The sequence below is a fragment of the Perca fluviatilis genome, chromosome 20 (assembly GCF_010015445.1).
Source record: "Perca fluviatilis chromosome 20, GENO_Pfluv_1.0, whole genome shotgun sequence".
In the NCBI taxonomy this organism is placed as follows: Eukaryota; Metazoa; Chordata; class Actinopteri; order Perciformes; family Percidae; genus Perca; species Perca fluviatilis.
In genome coordinates, this window is record NC_053131.1 from 17,480,792 (window position 1) to 17,498,688 (window position 17,897).

Genomic DNA, 17,897 nt, shown 5'->3' on the forward strand with positions numbered 1-17,897 from the left:
CCTAGCAGGTTGATGACTTAAAAAACAATAAATACAATACAACAATACCAACAAGTATACATAAAATAAGAACAACATATGCTTACATAGGTAAAAAACATATTCTTCTTCTAATATTCTAAGACATGATTTGTTAACAATGTTAACACAGCCCTCTCAACTCTTGTTGATTTATTTTCAAACAGGGAAACACTTTTGATAATATTGGTATTGTATTCATTTTGGAAATAGATGACATTTCCTGATGAAAGTATTCAGCCCTCATTGAAAACTGTGAAATGTTGAAGTGATAATAACAGCTCTCATTCTGAGCGTGACACCTGCAAGTTGTCTATTGTTTGCCTCCAGTGTTGTTTGTCTAGTTAAAAGCTTAAGGACAAGGTGTGACAGAGTAATTAGTTAGGTGTCATTATTCTTTTATTTGCTGGTGGATTAATTACCAATGTAAATTATCTACAGACTTTACAATGGCTTACTGCCACTGTATGTCTTCCTGTGGGAGATTAACACAAACAGGATCACGATGGCGTGCTGATTAGTTGTGATGGATATGAGAGTGAACAACTAAAAACCGCAGATGACTCACTACCCTTCACACTGGCTCCATGTCTCAAAGTATAAACCTGCTGATCAAGACTCGAAATCATTCAGATCATTCAGCCATATAATGAGAACGGGAACACTGTTCCTGCAATTACACAAACCCAACCGGATGGTGCTAGTTCAGCTGCACAATTAATTAAAGAAAATGCTGCTTGCAGAATCGGTTGGTCGTTCCACTACTTTGCTCTAGACTGAAACACTTAACAACTATTAGATGGATAGCTATGAAATTTTGTACAGACATTAGTTATCCCCACACGATCCGTCCTACAGACTTTGGGGATCCTCTTAAATTTTTTTTTACTGACTGCAGTGACGGAGTATAGACAGAATTGGTTTGATTTTGAAGATACTTATATCTTGGAGTAAATTGAGTTAGTGTTGAAAGCATGTCTAATAAAAAGAACAACAGTTTCAGAGTCAATGCTTCGACACTGACTTGAAATGGTGGTGCAGTAGGTAAGTGGCACCATAAAGTACTTCTACACGCAGTGACCTGTTTGTGTAAACACACACCAGGGTCTTACCAACTCCATCTGGATCAAAAGGCTTGCGTTACCTGTCCAAGGGGCATACATAAAGCTTAGTCACCTGCACTAATGCACAGTTTTCTAAGAGAATGAAGGGGGAAACGGGGACTTTTTTTTAATGTGAACTTTGACAGTTCACATTAAAAAAATTCTAGAAAGTATTTCTTTACTGTAAGATGGTATTTAATGCACAGTTCCCCATATTTAACAACACTGATTGCCATTTGTTCCCATTCAAATTCCCACTCTATTGAGTGTGAAGCTTTATTCAATACAGTGACATAATGTCTCCTCTCATCTAGGTTTATTGTTCAATGAGCATCTCCATTCTGCTAGTCACAGGTTCGATGGCACCCTGTCAGTCCCATCAGGATACCACTCTAGACAAATCACTTCCAGGTCAATTGGCTTGCACAGGTGACAGGTGCTGGGTGGTTAAGATGTGTGTATGGGCTTGTGTGTTTGATACAAATATAAATAGATTAAGGGGAAGATGTTTACATTTTGGGCCAATTTTTTGCGGTATTGTCCTAAATGCGACACAAGGCGTCCCTGTGTCTGTCTTCCAAGATGTTTCAGAAAAACAAATAAATGGGAAACGTTACATCAGATGTTTGTGTTGCTGCAATGTGACGACTCTTCATAGGGCACTTCCTGATTAGATTACTCTATGAGCATGAACTGTGTCGTAAACTGTTTGGCAAGTCCAACGGCTGATTAGGCTACCGCTCCTTGACCTTGGTTCTCCTCCAGAAAGATATTTCTTATACAACTCTTTTGTGTCTGTTTGTGTTCAGGGGGAGTGTCGTTATGAACAGGAGCTTCTTCCTTACCTCCACAAAGCGGATGCTGTTGGCCATGTGAAGAAAGGGCAGAAGAAACAGAAAGGCACAAAGACCTGCACTACAACTACCAACAACAAAGCCAAACCGTCTCACTCGACGCTGTCTGGTCTGGAATGCATTGACGATGAAAGAGATTGGGAAAAGACACTAGGAAAGAGCACAGTTGCCACATTTCCTGTGGCAAAACAAAGCCGTCCTGTTGAACATGATACTGAGGTGCCTTATGATATCATCACAGATCACCCAGGACCTGAGGAAATTTGTCCTCCTCCGTCAAACAATGACTGTCCAGAAGCTGACATGGATGATGACTATGCCGTTATTAATGAGGATGTCATGGATTCAGAGCTCACAGTTTCAGACAAAATCTCACAATGTATTACAAAAATTGATGAAGATGTTGAACTTCAGGCCATGTTCTACCTTCCTAAATGGGATTCAGCACCTCCTCCCTCCTTTGCTAACTTTGTCCCAGGAAGAGACCAGAGTCTGCAGGTCATCCTTGCCAACGTGGCAGAGCTCCTGTCCCGATCTCCACCGTCACCGACTGTAGATTTCGAGGCCCACATGGCTGCTCCATCAATTCCTTCCTCTCCTCAGAGGCCTCATCAGCCATTTCAGGTCAACTTTACCCTGGATGTGGATGACGACGATGATGAAGTGATGATAAGTGGCCATGACGATGCCCCCCTGTGGGCGGACCCAGACCAGCCTCCAGTCCTTACAGAGGACAGTAAAATGTATCATGAATGGCCTCACCAGGAGGAGCAGCAGAGCGTCAGCAGGGGCAACATAGCAGCAAATAGTCCGACCTGGGATGAGGTTTTTGGGGAGAAAGAAGGAAATGACAGTCATGATATAAAAGATAACTGCAGAGAGCCAGACAAATACAAGGGAATGAACCGTACGAATGATGGCATGGCAGAGGAAAAAGAGAGTTGTTGGGACGATGTGAGGAATGAGGAAATGCCTGACTTAACACATGGAGGTGTGAAAGAAGACTCTCAGTGCAGAGCTCACCTGGACGTGAGCATGGATCTGTTTGGGGATGACGAGGCCTTCCTGCAGATCACCATCCCGGACATCTCCACTCCTGGCATCACACCCAGGACATCCCCGAGTGCCGGAGACATTGCTAATAGCACAAAAAATATGTCCAACACTTCACACACGAATACACCAATACACCCATTTAGGACTATACACACAGCTGAAAGCGCAGGTAGATTAAACACGGCGCACACAGATGATTTAGCACGCACAGAGCACATAACTCGTACGCCACATGCCAAGCTGATAACTCAGAGCCCAAATACCCACAGCACTACAGAGACAAAGCCCACAGCATCACCAAGTAAACCTGCAACAGGCAATTCAATGACAGACAAGGCAATTACAGCTCATTGTAAATCTCCCACAATGCCACAAAACACTGAGTCATTTGACAGCTCCCACGACTACTTCTCTGTCAACTTTGACCTCGGCTATTCACTGGAGGATTCTGACGAAGCGGAGGAAGAGGCTGTTCCTGCTCTGTTTACGTCAACCTCGCCACAGCCTAAAAAGCAGGCTGACTCTACAGCGTTTTTGCCAGCCGTCTCCAACTCTTCCACTCCCTTCAGCTTCCATAGACAGAGAATGCCTCCGCAGTCCAGTGGATCCAGGTTATCTACACCAAAACTGCTGTCAGAGCATAGGAAGACCGAAACGTCCTCTCTTCTGGCTCTGCCTTTGGTGTCTAAAGGTGGTGAACTCCCATCTCCAATCCCATCACAAGGAGCTAGGCGGATGCTCATGCCTGGCTACACCGGGCCTCACACCCCGTCTTCAGTCCCCAGCTTAAAACCGAGACGACTGGAGGAGAACTCCCCTCCTCATCCAGGTTGGTTTACCTTTTCAAAAACTAGGATTTCTAAACATCAAATGTCTTTATATTGGTTTACTTTGTTTTGCCCTGCTCCATCTTTCAACCTGCTGTCGAGATCTCTCCATGTTTATATCTGACCCACCTTCTTTCTTAGGGGAGTGCACCAGTGACAGTGAGGATGAAGTCGTGGTTCATAAAAGAAGACATCAGAACAAGGTCAAACTCTTGTCATCCCCAGAAGTGGTGAGCAAGGCCTGTCGATATTAGAGCTGCAACTAAAGATTATTTGTTTTTATTATTTTATTCATCTGCTGATGTTTTTGGATTATATTATATTATTTGGTCTATAGAATGTCCGAAAATTGCAAAACATGCGCCCATGGTGACTATCAAATGTCTTGTTGTGTCCCGAACATCAGTCCAAAAGCTATTCAGTTTACCATCACAGAAGAGTAAGAACCAGAAAATATTCACATTTAAGAACATGGAACCAGTGAGTGGGCTGGGGGAAATCAATTATCAAAATCACTGCTGATTAATAATATAACATTAATGTAATATTAATTAGATACAAATAGTCTATGTTGTGGTACAAAAACAGCGACCAAGACAGGAGATATCTGATTCAGACGGCTCAGGCTGCCATCATTTCCAAGGTACCTGCAGTTGTCATGGCAACCAGCTTGCAGGCAGTTAAGAAGCATTTGTAGCTCCTGAAATGTCTTGGCAAAACATATATTGATAAATATCTGAGAATCACATACCTTGCACTTGTAATGTGTGTGTATATACTGTATGTGAAATGTAAATGGTTTTGTCTCTGCCAGTCAAAGATCTCCAGTGATGTGGACTCCCCGGTGGTTGTGAAGAGGAAACGCACAGTTGCACTTAATACTGTAAGATTTACTTCATTAGCAGTAAATTACAACACATGGTTCAACTTATTCAACACAGTGGATTTGATATAATACTTTCACTCTATGCATTGCTTATAATAATTTCCTCAAGTCCTAATGGTTTGATGAAATGCAGCTTCATGAACCATTGACGTGTACAGTATTTGACGAGCTAGTTCTCCTCTTTTTATGTCCAGTCTGATGAAATGCAGGGCGAAGCTGTTTCTGATGATGATTTCCAGAATGAATCTGGCTTCACACGCAGAGCCACATCACACGGGGCTGAGAGGCAACGAGTCCAACGGGGCAAAGCCAAGGTCTGTGTGACGGCAGATGGCTCTGCAAACCCATCTGAATCTGAAATATATCATTTATTTGTCACGTTTTCATGTCACAGCATGCAATGAACGGCACCTGTGTAGATACAAACGCAGCTCTTAGTTTCTGGTTGGTGGAAAAATTTGAATGTGTGTGACTTTTTGTCATAACTACAGAGTTGCGAGGGCAGAAACTTGATTGTAATGTATATCATTTTTATCTATAAATTTTGAAAATGCCCCATTCTCCTACGTTTGATCTTTATATCTGGAATAACTGATTTGTTTTTGGACCACTTGGTGGCAGCCAAAACAAGTTATAAGTTAGTTTGAAGTTGATATGGCGAACATATATACACATTCAGCAGTTATGGAGCAATATTATCATTCATTTAGAGTCGTTTTTCTGGCCACCTGATGAATGTCAGTCCAATGTATTATTCCATTATCTCATTTCTCCTGTCAGGTTTAGCTCTGTTTTTGGCGTCTACCAATTCTTCAGTGGAGCATTTAATAGCTAAAGATATTTCCCTAAGTTCATCAGCTAGTCGCTTACTTTGTCTCTCTGCCGTTAGGTGCTGAGCAGGTTGTGTACAGTGGGTTTTAAGAGTTTTTTTCATTGATCATAGCTGCCTGCTGCGGAGGGAAACGGCGCAATGAGAGCGGTGAAAGTGAACCCAAACAGTAAAGTTTTGGGCCGAACGGCTAAACAATGAGCTGAAACTCGCTATAGATTTGTAAAGCCGAGGGGAGCTGTAGGTTGGAGTGATCATTCTCTGTAGGTTCATCACTACGAGCGCCCCCTTTCACATTGTCACATTGTTATATTAAAAATATCAATTATATAGCCTCAACTCATAAAAAGTAGCTGCTGCTGGTTGTCTTCTTCATTCAAAATACAATCCTACAACATTTCAGACCTGTTTTACTTCTGTCCAAAAATGACACCTCCTCCTTACACAAAAATGTCAAGTCTATAAATAATTGTCAGACACCTTCAGCACCCATCAACCTTGACCTTTTCATCGTTCTTCTCTCAGCACCCCGTATGTCGAAAAGGGCGCCAGTTCCTGGATGAAGAAGCAGAGCTGTCGGAGGAGGGGGCAGACTTGTCATCTGATGAAGAGGATGGAGAAGAACAGAACCATTCTCTTGAAGGCTTTGTGGTTGACAACACACACTTCTCACAGGGACTGAATGGTACAACACCATGGTTATACCAAGAAATGTGGTTTTCATTGTGATTATATTTCAAATCTAATCTCAATCTGATTCACTGAGTTGAAGCAGGCTGAAGGAATTGTGCCATACTATTACACTTTCTGTTTGTGTCCATCTTTGACAGACTCAGAGATGCAATGTGTCTACCTGAAGTCAGTGAGAAGCCCTGCAGTCCAGGGAAAGTTCAAAATGTCCTACAGAAATCATCACAACATGGACATATTTTCTCAGGTATATTGTATATTTTATTCTTATCTTTATTTGTACTAAATGCAAATTAAAGACTTGAATTACAAAGAAACCAAATACAAAGTAGTTTAGTTAACTTTGAGTCTAATTGCTGACTCCAGTCCATGTTCCTAACATTGGCTCCCAGGTCCCTGAGATGGATGAAACATACGCAGAGGACAGCTTTGTGGTGGGAAGTGAGGTAGAGGAGGTGGGGAGTAGCGAGGAGGAGGCTGAAGACGTTGAACTTATGCCCGAGGACTCGTATGTGGAGGGGCAGAGGCACTATGCCACCAGACGGCGCGTTTTCCTCCACAAAGCCAGAGTCGGGGCCGGTGGTAAGCCTACAGCTGGATCTGCACCGGAGCAGAGAGCTGGGGTGAAAACCAAGCGTGCCCGTGTCATACGCATTAATGATTCTAGTGAGGAGGAGACAGAGGAAGTTGGTAAAAAGAAAAGTCACACAACAGGAGGGGGTGTTGCTGTTCCCTTGTGGCCGAAAGTGGTACAGCCGAAGCCCAGCAGGCTGCAGCAGCAGCAGAAACCCACCGCCTCATCGTCTTCATCCATAGCATCCAAGGTGTCATTGCTGAGCAGGGCACAGAGGTGCTCAGTGAGTGAGGACCAGCAAAAGGAGAGGTAAGGAAATTCTCATATTGTAGCACACAAACATTCATCAACCTCTAGACTCGAGCATCATTTTCTTTCTCCTACAGGTGTCGCCAGAGGTTAGAAAATCAGCATTTCCTCTCTGATGAACTAGACTTTGCGGAGTCAGAGTTGCTGTTATCCTCCAAGAAACAACCCCAGGTACGTGCAAAGAGGACACGTATACAAACCTGTCCATAGGGTCATACTGTATGTGTGAAAGTAAGACGTAGAAAGAAGGTACACGGAGATGTTAAACCAGACGCATGGTCCCTCAAACATACGTGTAAGTCAGTCAAACTTTGAATAAACTACATTGAGGTTTTCTTCCAGGTCCAGGCACTCCCTGCCACCTCCTCAGTTCCACAGACGTCCTCTGCACAGGATTCAGCAGTCCGTGAGCCCCCTGCTCCATCCGGGCCCGTTTGCATTCTGGCGGACAGTCGCTGCATCAGTAGTGGAGTGGAGCTGATGACCAGCCTCCGTCAGCGCCACGCAGCCACTGTCCACATTTGCTCACTGGACGGCAGCTACTTTATTGTCAGCAACCGCATGGCAGTGGATAGGCACAGCCAGTCGGACCTGGCCGCGACGCAGAACCGCAAGCGCTTGGCTGAAAGAGTGAACAGCTTGCAAGGATTGTTTGAGCGCGTTTGCCTGATTGTGGAGAAGGACCGAACCAAGCCAGGTTAGTCAGTCCGTTGATTTGATGACTGAATAATGAGCCAAATTGAGTTGAAGATGGGTTTAAGTCTTCACGACAATTGGATTTACTTTGTTCTTCATGATAATTGTCCCTGTCACAGGCGAGGCGTCACGTCCGTTTCAGCGAACACGTTACTATGACAGCACTTTGACAGCCCTGGTGCGTACCGGCGTGCGCTTGCTGTGGAGTGATGGCGCTGACGTGAGTGCCGGCTTGCTGGCAGATCTGGCACGGCTGGAGCAGCGTAAAGGTCAGGGCATCGCTGTCCCGCTGGAGGTCAAAGGGCAGCACAGGCAGCAGGCCCTGCAGCTCTACCTGGGCCTGCCCTCCGTCAGCTACGTCCATGCCCTCAGCATGAGCCACAACTTCAGGTCAATTGCCCAACTCATAAACAGGTAAAGGAAGTGTGGGTGTGGGTGGGTGTGTGTGGGTGGGTACACAAAACCTAACAGACAAGAGCAGATAACTTCTTTCCCCTCTTGTTTAAACAGCTCCATTGAAGCCATACAGAAGGGAGGCTGTATGAGTCGATCCAGAGCCGAGGAAATCTACCGCTTCCTGCGTTACTCCTGTGACTCCTTCTTATTGAACACATCAAAAGCAGGAAAACCCAGCTAGCAGGCCAGAGGAGTAACACTGTTTGAAATCTATGCCTCTTTCCCTGTTTCTGCACTACGTTTGTCTTTCTTCGCTTCCTCTGTACTTCTTTGTTTACAGTCTCACCAGGGACCAGAGGATGACAGTTACTATGCTATGTACAGTAACTGTTCTATCTGAAGTTGAATCTCAACGAGAGAAGCCTTCTTGCACATTAAGTTGAAGGGGAGCACCACTCAACTCAGTTGGTATGTTATCTAATACCACGGGTTTGGTGGATACTATACTTTTATGCTGTATTTAAAAACAAATAATTTGGGTGAGAAGTGTTTCCCTTATTGTTGAGCCAATACTGTGATCATAAGTAATCAATATTTGATACACTTGAATAACTTATTGTTTTTGTCAAAATAATGGATACATTTGTTAACGCTACTCTGAAAGAAGTAAATATATCAAATTTCTTTAATAAACAGTGCTATTTTTATACATTGGTGTCCAAGTATTTGTGTGTTCCCCCTGAAAGTCTACTTCAAGCCCTAAATGTAAGCAGAAGCTGTGATACTCGTCTACGACCACTAGAGGTCAGTCTCATTTCATTCATATTTCTGGGTTTCTCTAGGGTCACTTACTGGACTCACATAAAACAACTCATCCATCCATCCATCCATTCATTCTCATAAAATATTGTAATGCATAGCTGTACCATGAACTCTTTCATAAACATGAGAAAAAAATTTGACTTTTATTTCACCATTCTCTCAAAGAACTACATAGTGTGCATGCTGCGTTGGTGCAAGATATTGTACATACGTAAATGCACAGAACGTGAAGCAGCATTAGACAATTAAAGCAGCCCTTTTCCAAAGATATTAACAATCATGCATCATCCACCGGTCCAGTCAAGACTAACCAAGACAGGATAGAGAACTAAAGTCTTGAAACAGAAAAAATTCAGGATTTTAATTAAAGGATGACATGAAAACACCAAATTCACAGTATGTACAACATTATGTCTTTGGACAACCCCAAAGCTGTTTCAGACCAGTCTAACATCTGCCAAATTGATAAGAAAAGTAACAGCAGCAGCAGTTTAGAACTGCAGACGTGAAGAGGTGTGCATTTTCAGTGTTTGACATGTTGTAGCTTACATTTTAAACCTGCAAAATGTAAAGGGTTTGTGAACTTGAGCAGCTGTTAACTGGGTAAAGTACATACTGTAGGTCACTTGGCTCTGAGTGACACTGTGTCCTATAATGAATGTCCTGGTTAATAATGAGAGGGAAGCAGAGGGGATCTAACCACATTTTGCTTGGCCAAAGATTACTGACAAAACTTAGGTTCAGATTTAGAGACAGCAGAATTTGTAGCGAAATAGGTTGGACCTATCTTTGGTGCTGAACATTTTAACTTCAAATGCGAGCCGTACAAAAATTTGTTTGTTTTTTTGGCAGAATAGTAAGCTCTTAATGGGTGACTATTTCTCTACAAAAAAACAACACTAGTGTCTTTGATGATTACATGTCTGAAATGTCTGTCATAATAATGTTGTTACAAGTGCATACATGTTTAGAGACAGAAGTAGTAGAAATGTACTTTCTTTAACACACAAACAGCAGCTACAAAATATGCAACTGTATCAAAGAAGGACAAAATGTGCAGTTGAAAAAGTTAAAGTGCAGGCGCTATTACTTCCTCTGCCTCTAGGTGGCGCAGGCTAGTGTGTACAGAACTGGTCTGATGATGACACAACTCCCCCTTGTGGAGGATGTGGAGCCTGCTAAACATTGTGCATCACATCTACCAACAAGGAGCACAAGGTTTAAAAATACAATTTGGATTTGTAAAAGCCCACTTTTAGCAAGCCATCAGCTTTGCTCGACACGGTAACAGAATCTTGCATCAGTAAGTACAAAAATAAAATCTTGTAAAGTGAAAAATTGATGGCCAAAAATGTTTTTAACTGTACATGTGCTTAATATCATACCATAAGGTGCTTTCTTTGGACACTGTATGATACAGAACAAAAAGATTTTAAAACCGCACAAGATTTGGTTTTAGAGAATGATTGTGTGACAATTCAAAATTTTCAATTTAATTTTTACGTGATTATTTTGTATCTGACTGTATCTAAACCATTTGTCATACTGCAATGCGCTAATGACTATTTTCACTATTTAAAAACTTCAGACAGCATACACACCCTGAAACAAATTCCTAGGACTTCTCATAGGAAAGCTTAACTACATACAACCTCAGTAAAAGGAATACAACAATATATATTTGAATGTACATGTATAAGGCTTTCTTTGTATTTGTAACCATTACGTTAAGATGCTGAAATGCTGTGTTCACATATATGGAGGTAAATAGTCAGGGGATGACTTGACCTGGACACAATGGAGAGAACATTATGGATTTGTCAACTGCTTAACATAAAAAAAAAAACAATTGAATCTTAAAATCACATTCATTTCAGTAATTCAAGTTTGCAAAACGAAAGTCAAAACAATGCATTCATGTTCACAAACTAACAATACTCTACAGTTTTAGGCATGTGTAATAGTGGAGACCAGTTAACATACCCCATTATGATCTGAACACAGCATTAAAGACATTCTTTTATTCCAAATTTTAGGAACATCTGTAACTGTCACTGTACATTACTGTAACAGTCAAGTTTCCTAAAATACATAAAACTGAAAAAAAGTGTAAAAAAAAAAAAAAAAAAAAGTACCGGTATACCATATCTATCTTAAAATATATATTTAAAAAATACATGTGGTCACTTGGCTGAAGCTCAATTGGCTTACCTAGGATCAGTTCACCTTTCTCATTATGGACACCAGTTAACAGATCATAGACCTGCATGAAGCTGCACATTTCATCTAGATTTGCTGATGACTGTAGTAGTGCTCACTGCTGCACAATGGCTCACATGCTAGTTGGCTGTGTCTGTGGCTGCAGAGGCTGCAGCTGAACAGACTGCAGCTCAGAGTCCTGAATGCTACACTCTTCTCCCTCACGCATGTACAATAAAAATAGAGTCACAGTGGCAAATGTGGTAGCATTCACTGGAAATGCACGGAGCAAAGTGGACGTGAGTCCACGTGTAAACACCCTCCAGCCCTCTTTCTTTAAGCTCTGTCTGACACAGTCCATAATGCCACTGTACTGGTGGACGCCGCCTACCCCGTCCGCCTGAAGACGCGACTTGATCACGTCCACGGGATAGGTGGAGAGCCAGGAGGCGATGCCAGACATTCCACCAGCAAACAACAGCTTGGGGATCATGTACGGATCCTCTGGCTCACAGCCCAGAGAACGTGTCAACACGTCATAAGTGAGAAAGTACACACCGAAACCAGGCGTCTCACGCATCAAGGTGGTCACCATGCCACGATTGATCCCTCGGATTCCTTCCTTTTTGTAGATTCTCACCAGACAGTCCAGGGAGTTCTTATACAGCTTCCTCTTAGACTTCTTCTCTCCGGTCCCTTGCATCTGCATGCGTGTCTTCGCCAGCTCCATTGGGCAGCAAATGACACACTGGATGGTTCCAGCAGAGGCTCCAGCCAGGAACTGGTTGAGAGGCGTGTCGCGGCCAAGCTTGCGCATGGCGTTGCCCTGGACGCCAAAAACTATGGCATTGATGAAGGTCAGGCCCATCATTGGAGAGCCGATGCCTTTGTACAGACCGAGCATCTGGAGACACAAAGACAGGTTACTGGGACCAATGAGGGAACACCGTTGTGTTGCATTAAGATCTCTACAGAGCCCAGCAGGTAAGAACCGTTTTGATAATTTCTGTGCACAAATTAGGAATCAATTCCTAGAAATTAATTGACCATACGGATACTGCTAAAAAAAAAAAAAAGTGTACAGTCAAATATTATCTAGCCTGCTGATCCCTTCTAGCCCCAACAATTAAAATGTGCCAATTAGGGCTGGGTACCGTTCACATTTTATTCTGGAACTGATACCGGTACCTGGAATTCGGTTTCAGTACCAAATGGTACCTTTTTTGGTACTTTCCCTCTTTGATAACAAAAAATGAATTACAGTTGTAAAAATAATTTCAAACTCATTTATCCTATTTACTTAGAACATTGTTATTTATTTAGAAGATGTTACACCTATTAAACAAATAATTATTATTCTTTTCTTAGACTGCAACTTTAAGTCTTGTACTCCTATCTTATTATATTTTAGCCGGTTTATATTTTCTATCCATTTTTAAATTGCTCTTTAAAAAGATGCCATGACATGCTGCTTTTTCCTTAGTGGTCCCCTAATACTGTATCTGAAGTCTCTTTTATATAGGCCTTAGTGGTCCCCTAATACTGTATCTGAAGTCTCTTTTATATAGGCCTTAGTGGTCCCCTAATACTGTATCTGAAGTCTCTTTCCCAAAATTGCAAGGTGGAGGGTGGGGGTGTGGCCTTGACCAACTGCCATGCTTCGCTTGTTTTCAAGCCATGATGTTTCTCTCTTTCTGATGAGCGGGCCAAATTCTCTGGGCGGGCAAAGCAGAGAAAGGGGGGGTAACCTTGCCCCTTATGATGTCATAAAGGGAAGATTCCAGATGGGCCCATCTGAGCTTTCATTTTCTCAAAGGCAGAGCAGGATACCCAGGGCTCAGTTTACACCTATCGCCATTTCTAGCCACTGGGGGACCATAGGCAGGCTGGGGGAACTCATTAATGTTAAAAAAAATCTCATAAAGTGAAATTTTCATGCCATGGGACCTTTTAATGTTTTAAATAAAGTGTTTTGAATTGCCTTGTTGCTGAAATGTGCTATAGAAATAAAGTTGCCTTGCTTTGCCCTTCAACCTCCACAGATAAGATCCCACTTACAGGTACCGAAATTTGGCAGAGTTTGATTTATCGTGAATCAGTCCTTGGTAGTAAGTTCGTCAGTACCCAAATATGTACAGAGTTCGGTACATTTAAACCAATTCATTTTTTTTTTTTTTTTTTTTACAGCTAAATAAACAAAGGTACAACTGGATTTAAAACTTTGAAATTACCACTTAACATGTTCATATTGTATTATAGGAGAAATACAATCCAATACCTCAATGTGAAACAGCCATGAGAAATTCACTGAGACCAAGCATACTCCACTAAGCTCAAATGGCACGATGTCCAAAGCTTTATTTAGCCCATGCAGGAATAAGGTCCTCACTGACCCTGGCTAACAGACACACCTCCGCCCCCTTTCACACGCCATGTTAGGAACATGCAGGCGGATCAGGGGCTGATGCCTGTGCTTAGAGAGAGGACTATAACTGGACACTTTAATTACTGCAGTGACCATTCTCAACCTTGGCATAGTAGGCAGCACATGGTGAAAGTTGCACACATTACTTAAAAGCCATGATGTGTTTAAATGCAGCCTAAGAAAAAAAAATATATAGTAGTACTACTATACAAGTAAAACATTAAGAGGGATTTACAAGGAACTTACCGACTCCTGGCGTATGATTGACTGGAAGCAGTGATATGTTCCTCGGTACAGAGGTTTGTCCACATTTTGAACTTGAAGCCTCACCTGTGGATGACAATCTTCATGTTAGAATCGTATGACCGAGAAACAAGGCAAACAGCAAGGCCACAACTACAAACCACATATTGTAATACAGGTTTAAAGGGAAACAAGCAGAGCTTTGAAATAGTTCTTTTCAGGGTAAAACAAAATATGCTTAGGGGATGCAACATGGAGGGAGAAACAATTAACCGAGAATGAAGTGAATGAAAAACTAATTGTCTTCTGTGTTTTATATTTCTGTAGCTCAAGACAAGACGGGGGAGGGGGGAGGGGGGGAAGGAGGAGGAGGATAAAGACCTTGACCATACTTACTAGGTCACATATCCATGGAGAGGTTGTTTATTTCTCTCTCTCATCTACAACACAGTGACACTGCTGCTGTTAAAGACAGCCTCTCCCAGACGGAGAAATAATATTAAAAGCAACTTCAATGTACACTGAAGTTCAGAACAATACTTATATATAGTACGTGCTGAAAAATACTGACATTTTTGGGAGATGGCACATGAGCAAATTATGTTTAGAATTAAAGAAATACACAAGTATAACAGATACACAATCTGCATGAGGTAAAACAAAGTGAGGCCTTTATTAATAATAATAATACTACAGTAATCAATATCCCATTCCTCTTGCTCAATTATCTCATTCCTAGTCAAGGCTGACTGTAACTTTAGATTATCTGGGTTCAAATTCAGAGTGGTCTGACTGGATCATGCCATTGCTTAACATGGGTAAACAGTGAAGAACATGGATGAAACCGACACCCACCTTTACAGTGTCAAATGGATGTCCGACCAAAACACCAGCAGCACCTGAAAAACAAGAGGCAGAATTTTAAAATCATATTGGAAAATACTAATTATTAGAAAAAGGCTTATAATAAAGTGGCTCATCTCTCAACAGCAAACAGAGACTGCGCAGAGTAATCAGGTGGTCACTGCACTGTACCCTGTGACGAAAGCTTGATGGTACCCTGTCCTTGACTTGACTGAAAATCCAATATACAGCAGTTACTTCTGACCGTGTCATATTAGGACCTATTAGCCAAGAGGTATTTAATCATTAGAGGCATCCAATCTTCAAATGTAACACACTTACACCTCATTGTAGATGACCTGACCACTTATGCACACATCATTACCGATATAGTTATGTTGATTATCAATAGTGGAATACAAAAGGCTTTTCAATAAAACTATTAATGGTGTAGCACTATTGCATGGATGTTCATAAAAGTATCACAATTCTAATATACTTTTCTTAAGCTTATGTTTACAAATTACACATGCACCTCCCTGTTTTAACTGGTGTAACCAGCTTGCATTGGGACAGGCTTTGGCATGTATGAAAAAGTAAATGAATAACAAAACAGTCTAATTTAGTGGAGTGAATCCAGAGTAGCTTTAGTGAAATATATATTTCAGAGCCTGGTGTCTAGAGATAAATTACTAAAGACAACAAAACTCTTAGACCTTACTCTCTGGACAAAACTTTGATCTCATGAGGGCCTGTGCTCAAATGAATGAATGAATGAATGACCTTTATGTTAATTCTACTCAGGTACCCTACAAGGACATTTCTCAAGGCTTCTCTTGTGTGTAGTTAAAATAAAACAAATACAGTTAGACTGTCTGGGGTAGTTTGGGAAAACCTGCTGACAAGATTCCCAAGGATTTGTGGTGAGGCTTTGCTGTGAGGTAGCTCCATTCAAACAGAAAGACATGAACTAAGTCAACTTTAGGTAGCCCTTTTCTCAAGAGGGTTACTAATACTCCCCAAGGATGAATGTGTGCAATTTACAAGCAAGTAGCGATTTCATGAATGAAAACACAGAACATATAAACACCGCTCCCTATATGGGAGGTACAGGTATGGAATGTTAACTTCACAAGCTTAGATCCGGGATTTCCACAAGACTTTAGAAAAAGAAAAATACTGGATTTTGAGTCTCTAATCTGTCATTGTAGTTTGGTTATAATTTTTCTTAGACGTGGCAACCGAGGGCAAATCACTACCTTTACAGCTCGAACTGTCCACGCGTTGCTTGACTGGGGGGGCGGGGAAATGAAAGCCGGCTAAAAAGGCTAATGCTAGCTTCAACTTGTTAACCAGTGGCTAGCTAACATCAATACTGGCTAATTACTTACCTCCTATGCAGCCCGCAGCGAAGTCCAATGCCATTCCCTCAAATATCTAGCTAAGGGTTGAAATGTGGTCAAGCTAACTTGGTGGCTACCAAACGTAATTCACAAGCCCTTAAGTGGGTACTTTGTTATAAATGTCACGGAATATGTCTGAACTTGAGTATTTACCAAACTCTGGCTTGCTGTTAAGCCAAGCCTTTTAGCGCTAAACAATAGCCTCTTTTGGCTTCCAGACGTTGCTGATGCTGAGCAAACCGAAGATTTCTTCCGGCTACTAAGAACCACACGGACTCGTAGCGTGGAGCCTGGTTGAAGGGGTAACAGATTTATTGCTGATGTGTCCTCACGCTCACTACTAGAAGCGCTCCTACTGCCAAACCTTTCTATTTATGTTCCTCTTTTTAAGGCAGCCCAATCGGATTGCTTGTAAGAAGACAACTCCCCTAGCGGATGCTGTCCGCCCCTCGCACCCATTGGCTGCTGGCGGGTGGAGCAGCCGAGGAGAGGTTCTCTATCATCGCTGCTCCTACAGTCGCCACCGTCAACAAATCAACAGTGTTATCATGGTGGTCGTCATCAGCATGAGTGTCCAACTAGTATTCCTAAATAGTGATTCGAGAGCCATGTAAGTATTCCGTGCCATACAGTACATTCAGGACACGTCATACTGCTGTGCAGTGGGGGGGGGGGGGATACAATGAAACAGCCCCGCAACCAGTGGTGGAAAGAAATTAAGTTCATGCACTCAAGTAGCCTACTGTACTTTAGAATGTTAAAGTAGCGTTACCGCTTTATGCTACTTAATACTTCTGCTCCACCACTACATTTTGGCAGTATATAAAGTAGTTTAAATAAGTCCCACCTTTACCAGCTGCAACATTAGAAAGTTTACACAATAATGCATCACTAATTAGAACCCAGGAGTCAAATATTATTCTGAAATGTGCCGTTTTGAATAATGAGCACTTTTTTTTTTTTTGGCACTTTCAGTATATTTTTATGTTAATACTTTCCTACTTAGATTTTGAATGCATGACTTTTACTGGAAAGCGAGTACTTTTATACTGTGGTATTGAGCTATTACTTAAGTAAAATATCTGAGTACTTCTTCTACCATTGAGCATTTGTAGTGCTGATTTAACTCTGGTCATTTTGAGTACATAGTATGTAGTATTATTGGTTGTAAAGCAGACTCTTAGTTATTTATTATTATTTACATATCCATCCTTGGAAGAAGTGGAGGATACAGTGGTGATGGTGCAGTGGATATGACACATGCCTTTGGTGTGGGAGACCTGGGTTCGATTCCCACTATGATAAATCAACCAATGTGTCCCTGGGCAAGACGCTTAGTGTTGCTCCAGAGGCGTGCGACCTCTGACATACTGTAGCAATTGTGAGTCGACATCTTTGGATAAAAGTATCAGCTAAATGACACGTATTGTAGCAAAAACATATCCAAACTATGGCTATCAATATTATGGCCGATATGAAGAATTCTTTTTTTGACCAAATACCTCGATATCGATACTGCAACGATATTGTAGTGTTGACTATTGGTGCTTTCACAAAATATTTACACAATGAGATTTTTGATAAATAATCATCAGTAATGTGGATATAATGACTAAGTGGATAAAGGCAATTAGTAGAACAGTTACAACAGCCTGGTAAGTAAAGTTATGACATGACTACACTGTAATGTAGACTTAAAAACCAGGAAAAGACAACACTTATGC

The 17,897-nt window shown here is 41.8% G+C and overlaps 2 protein-coding genes across 3 annotated transcripts in view; one reads left to right on the forward strand and one right to left on the reverse strand.

Annotated features, from left to right (window-relative positions):
* The window catches only part of fancm (FA complementation group M), a 50,588-nt gene extending 41,641 nt beyond the window's left edge, over nt 1-8,947 (forward strand). The window contains exons 14-24 of the mRNA XM_039787083.1: nt 1,931-3,860; nt 4,000-4,088; nt 4,673-4,741; nt 4,939-5,058; nt 6,099-6,258; nt 6,404-6,510; nt 6,656-7,146; nt 7,224-7,317; nt 7,489-7,843; nt 7,962-8,256; nt 8,353-8,947. Of these exons, the coding sequence (XP_039643017.1) occupies nt 1,931-3,860; nt 4,000-4,088; nt 4,673-4,741; nt 4,939-5,058; nt 6,099-6,258; nt 6,404-6,510; nt 6,656-7,146; nt 7,224-7,317; nt 7,489-7,843; nt 7,962-8,256; nt 8,353-8,479 (3,837 nt within the window). The 3' untranslated portion in view covers nt 8,480-8,947. The remainder of the gene's footprint in view (nt 1-1,930; nt 3,861-3,999; nt 4,089-4,672; nt 4,742-4,938; nt 5,059-6,098; nt 6,259-6,403; nt 6,511-6,655; nt 7,147-7,223; nt 7,318-7,488; nt 7,844-7,961; nt 8,257-8,352) is intronic.
* A 237-nt stretch (nt 8,948-9,184) lies between these two features.
* LOC120549889 (mitochondrial basic amino acids transporter) lies at nt 9,185-17,153 on the reverse strand. Of its 2 annotated transcripts, XM_039787086.1 has the most exons (4): nt 16,162-17,153; nt 14,783-14,826; nt 13,931-14,014; nt 9,185-12,163 (listed from the first exon to the last, which is right to left on the reverse strand). In XM_039787086.1, exons 1-4 carry the CDS (start codon nt 16,193-16,195, stop codon nt 11,393-11,395), a joined length of 933 nt encoding a protein of 310 aa, XP_039643020.1. In that variant the 5' UTR covers nt 16,196-17,153; the 3' UTR covers nt 9,185-11,392. The 2 variants fall into 2 exon arrangements, with proteins under 2 accessions (XP_039643020.1, XP_039643021.1); XM_039787087.1 differs by lacking the exons at nt 14,783-14,826; nt 16,162-17,153 and adding an exon at nt 14,324-14,776.
* Nucleotides 17,154-17,897: the final 744 nt, after the last annotated feature.

Excerpts from the sequence above, each read along its gene's own strand:
- LOC120549889 (XM_039787086.1), bottom strand. The coding sequence starts at position 16,195 with ATGGCATTGGACTTCGCTGCGGGCTGCATAGGAG. Across the intron at positions 14,827-16,161 it reads CGCTGCGGGCTGCATAGGAG|GTGCTGCTGGTGTTTTGGTC; the intron begins GTAAGTAATTAG and ends CTTGTTTTTCAG. Across the intron at positions 14,015-14,782 it reads ATCCATTTGACACTGTAAAG|GTGAGGCTTCAAGTTCAAAA; the intron begins GTGGGTGTCGGT and ends TGTCATCCACAG.